The 5135-nt window shown below is 21.9% G+C and overlaps 1 protein-coding gene across 1 annotated transcript in view; it reads right to left on the bottom strand.

Annotated features, from left to right (window-relative positions):
- The window catches only part of LOAG_17958 (hypothetical protein), a gene marked incomplete at both ends in the record, with an annotated part of 4936 nt that extends 2698 nt beyond the window's left edge, over window positions 1–2238 (bottom strand). Inside the window, 3 exons of the mRNA XM_020450626.1 lie at window positions 651–793; window positions 1332–1809; window positions 2053–2238. Of these exons, the coding sequence (XP_020305671.1) occupies window positions 651–793; window positions 1332–1809; window positions 2053–2238 (807 nt within the window). The remainder of the gene's footprint in view (window positions 1–650; window positions 794–1331; window positions 1810–2052) is intronic.
- Between the last annotated feature and the right edge of the window lie 2897 nt (window positions 2239–5135).

Here is a 5135-nt window from a genome sequence, read left to right as displayed (position 1 = left end):
ATCATTTTCCTTTACACAATAACAAATTCATCAAAGGAAATGGTGAGGAATATTCACTTCATCAATTGTTCAATTTACATTAAACTAGAAATTAATTTCAATGTTTCGAAGAATTTAGCAATTTAAAAGACTTCAAACAGTGCAAAATATATTTCGCTTTTAAAATAAAATTTCAAAATTATAACAATATAATAATGTAGTTATAGTAATCATAATAATAAAAATCATAATAAAATAATAATAATAAATAGTGATAGTAATAATAACAAATAATAATAATAGTAGATAACAATAATAAATAATAATAATGAATAAGAATAATAATAATGATAATAATAATAATAATAATAATAATAATAATAACAATGATAATAACAATAATGATAATAATAATAATAATAATAATAATAATAATAATAATAATAATAATAATAATAATAATAATAATAATAATAGTAATAATAATATTAATAGTAATAATAATAGTAAATGATAAAATGACTAATTGTTAGAGCAAATTTTTCATTGAAAATTAATAATAGTTTAATGGATTAAAAAATCTGATATTTAATTAAGGAAACAATAAGACCAAATATGATTTATTGATTCCTGAAACAATAATAATAATGATATGATAGGTGAGATGATACCTTTTGTTGACGATGATCCAAAATAATTGCACCAGCTTTAACTAACAAATCAGTTGTCATATAATCAAATACAGGACATTTAAGCTCGATCATATCTGCACCAAATTCACGCAATATCCTAATTCGATCCAAATAATGTAATTCTAAAATGTTTTTTAAAAAAAAAGTTTCTCTATAAATAATATTTTAAAAAATGTCTAAATATTTGAAGAAATAAAATTTTTTTAATTCCAGTAATCAAGTATTTGAATTAAATTAATTATTTCTAATCTTTTCTTACATTTTAACCAGAAAAGTTCCCATTAACTATTTTAACTTTTTTTCTTATCTTTGCAGCACAGATCATAAAGTTTAAAAATGATCGATTCTGTTAATTTGAAAAATTATTTTAATCATAATTTTGTAAATTTGGTGTAATATTATAATTTTTTAAAAAAAAGAAAAGTACTATAATTTTTAATAACCTTCATAATTTAAATTTTAACGCTTATTGATTGCCAAATAAAAATTACTAAAATTAGATGAAAATTGAATAAGAAATTTTAATTAAATTGAATTCATTTTCATTCTATCGCATAAATTATTTCTCGATAAATATTAGGATTAAGAAAAATTTAAAAAGAAATATAAAGATGAATTTTAATTTAATTTTTTTTTTAAATTTTTTTTCTTTAAACATACCACCAGAATGAGCTAAATGATATGCAAATTCAATAAGTGTTTGTAATGTATCACAACCCGTTCGTTGAATAAATTGCGCCCATAATGCATGACCTTCTTCACATTCATCATCCATGAAACGTTCACGCCATGCACCACTTAGAATTAATGGATCAGTACATTCAAAAATTGCTTCACATTCTCGTAAATCAGCTTCGACTAAATTTGCTGGACGACTTGCTGTAAGTACTGTAACAGCAATAAGACGTTGTCGAGTTGGTGGACGACGACTTGAAGCTATTAAACGTAAATATAAATTTAAATGAGTTGGTAATTCCGATTCAATTGCCATTAAAAGTGCCGAAACACCATTTGGTAGTAAATTGTCACCATGTGAAATGGTAACTAAATCATTATTAGATGATCGTGAAGTTGATGGTAAAGTAAGTAAATTTGCTTTTAAAGCACGAGAATATTGTGAAACATAGAACCATGAACCCTGAAATATATCATTTACAATTAATTTAAATTATTAAAATTATCAAAATTATTAATTCAAATTATTGAAATTATTTAAAATAACTTTCATTGAATGTTTTAAACATAAAAATTGATGTAAATGAAATTTTTGATATGAAAAGCATATTAAACATATCATAACATTTTCTTTTGGAAAGGCAAAAAAAAAAATTCATCTAAAAAATGCGGAGAATTTACTGAGAAAATCAAAAGTCTAACTAACCTGACAACATTCAAAGATAGTATCTGAATCAATAAATGGTAATTTTTCATGAATAAAATCAATTAATTCATCCGGATTTTCATCAATATTTAAAACAAGAAAACGATCAAATTTTTTCCATTCATTTTCATGCAATGTTCGTGATGTTATTACTATTTTCAACCAACATGGTAATGCTTTAGTCATCTGAAAAAAAATTTTAAAATTTTTAAATTTCCATTTTCAAAATTTAAAATTTTAATTTTTATCAAAAATCTTAAAGTTTGTCTGTCTTTCATTTTTGATTTTGTAACCTTTTCCTAAGATTTTTTTTACTACAATTTCCCATTTTTTGTAAATGTTTTTTCAGACAAAAAAAATAATATTTATTTCGGAAGAGAAAAAAAAAATGAATGTCGTAAATTTTTTTTTTTTAATGTACGGTATAAAATATAAAATTCATTCAAAAAAAAAAAAGATCGTTATATCAATAGCTTCCTGCAAACCTTTCTGAAACATTATGCTATAAATTTGAAATGAAAAATGAAAAACAAAAGGGCAAATTTCAAATTTTAAATTCTAAATTTCAAACATTATGTTATAAATTTGAAATGAAAAATGAAAAACAAAAGAGCAAATTTCAAAATTTAAATTTCAAATTTCAAATATTATGTGTTAATTTGTAATGGAAATAAAAAGAAATTTTAAATTGGAATTTTTTTTTTGTCCCTTTACGCAATCATTTGATTTCGTAAATTTAAAAAATTTTGTTTAATATATTTTAAAAATTATATCACTAATGTATATGCATGTACCTTTTTTTTCCCAAAACCTAAATTTTTTTTTGTTTTTTTTTTTTTTCTAAGAGGAAGAGGGAGGAGGAAAGAAATTTATGGAAGATTGAAGAAATTGGAGGACATGTCAAGGTTACCCTTTTTTTTTTTCGTCATTTCATTTAATCTCAAATGACCTTTTAAAATTTATTTTGCTTTAGATGTTTGATGAGATTCCAAAATGAAATTATCTTAATAAGAATATGAATTTATATATCTATTCATGATAAAATCAAATCTTTACTTATAAAAGAAAATTACATTTCATAAATTTTAATTTAAATCAAAAGATTATACCGCTATTATCTCTTTCTTATATAACAATTAATTGATGCAATTCAAATAAAATTTTATGAAAATAAAAATCATTATCTCTCTTTTGCTCTCTCTCCCTCTTCTTCCTTTTGAAATTTGAAAAAATTTATGAAATAATTATAAAAAATAAAAAGGTATAAAAATTAAAAAATTTATGGTAGAAAAGAAAATGAGAAAAAGTGATTTGACAAAGAATTATGCAAAAATGAAATTTTTTTTTTTCATAAAAATAATTTATTCCATCCTTTAGAATATTCCATTATTTTTATTTATTTTATTCGAATTTCATTTCAAATTTTATTCTCTTTTCTATCTTATCCTATTTTATCCTCAATTTTTCCTTCATTTTGTAAAATCCAATCAATGCCACTTTCATCCCTAATTCAAGTACTTCTTAATGGATTTACTTTCATTCATTTCAATTTCATTTTCAATTTCAAACCATAAATTAATTAAATGGAAAATGTAATACAATCAATCGGTTGTCACAAAATGGATATCCTCGTTAACAACAAATGTGCTTTACATCTGCCTTTAATTCGAGGAAATGGAAATGAAAATGAATGGATGATAAGATTCATTAATTATTAGTTTTAGACAAAATTTACAGACTAATTAATTAAAAGCTAGCCACTTATCTGAACTCTACAAGAGCAACAGATGACGCTGAAAAAGAATAAAAAAAAAAAAAAAAAAGAATGTAACATTTTTAGTGTATGAAATTGTAACTCGATAAATATTATCATTTCAAACTATATAGTTATAAATTTGATATTGATAATGAAATTTGTCATAGTTAAATTAATTCAATTAATTGATAACTTCATGTTTTTCCTTTTTTGCATATTAATATTACCTTTTTTTTCTTTCTTTCCAGAATTTCTCATCAAATTTTATTCATTTAAAAATAAAATTTGCAGAAATTACTTTTGCTTTTTTTTACCGGAAAATATAACAAAGTCCCTCACTTTTTTTTTTATAATTTAAATGTTTAATTTGCATAAAATTTGTAAAAAAATGCAAAACAAATCGTTAATTTCAAAATTATAAACACTTTTTTTTTCTTTTCCCTTTTTTTTTTTGTTTTCGTGACAAATGACATTTCAAAGAATGAAAGTTCTCATCAAATTATACAAATGGATGGATATAGCATAACATTTTTAAGAATATTACATTACGTTTTATTTGGATATAAGTTAGTTTATACTAATTTTATTCTATCATTTTATATTATTGAGGTAAGGCTATACTATATAATGCAATCATTCAAATGTAATTAAAAAGAAAAGGAAAAAAAATTCGGAAAGGTCAAAGGTTATTGTTTTTTCTCCTCTTTTTCTCCCCTTTTTTTTTTCTTACCTAGCTCATTGTAACGGTAATTATAATTCATTTGATGGATGTGTATCAACTATCTATCTATCTATCTATCAATTTACCTACTATTTACCTGGTCATATTTACCTTACGTAAACATTTATTCCATTTGTATTATTTGCTACTAAATGATTTCATTTCTAAAGTAAATTCATTTCGAATTAACCCATCCCTTCTTATTCTTTCAAAAGTTTTTTTCGTCATTTTCTAAATGAAATAGAAAAAAAATTTTTCAAAAATGTTAGTTATTTTTTTGAGTGCAAAAACAAAAAAAGAAAAATTGGAAAAAAAAAGGCAAAACTAAGAGATTTGAAAAGATAAGAATGTGTGTGAGAGATGTGAAATACTAACAAAATCGCTTCAAATTTTCTTTTTTTTTCTCTTTGAAATAATTGATGACTGATATATTTCAGTAAACAAAAAAAAAAAAAACAAAATAAAACCATTGCCATTTTTTGTATTTTCGTTTGTGGCAGGCTAAACTGAAATAATGATAATAAGAATAATAGTATTGATTGCAAAATTAATAATGGTATCATTATAGTAATAATTAATAGTAATAATAATAATAATGATAATAAT

This window comes from Loa loa (genome assembly GCF_000183805.2).
Source record: "Loa loa unplaced genomic scaffold supercont3.161, whole genome shotgun sequence".
In the NCBI taxonomy this organism is placed as follows: domain Eukaryota; kingdom Metazoa; phylum Nematoda; class Chromadorea; order Rhabditida; family Onchocercidae; genus Loa; species Loa loa.
Note: the sequence above shows the minus strand (reverse complement) of the source record. Positions and strands in the feature narration are given on the sequence as shown.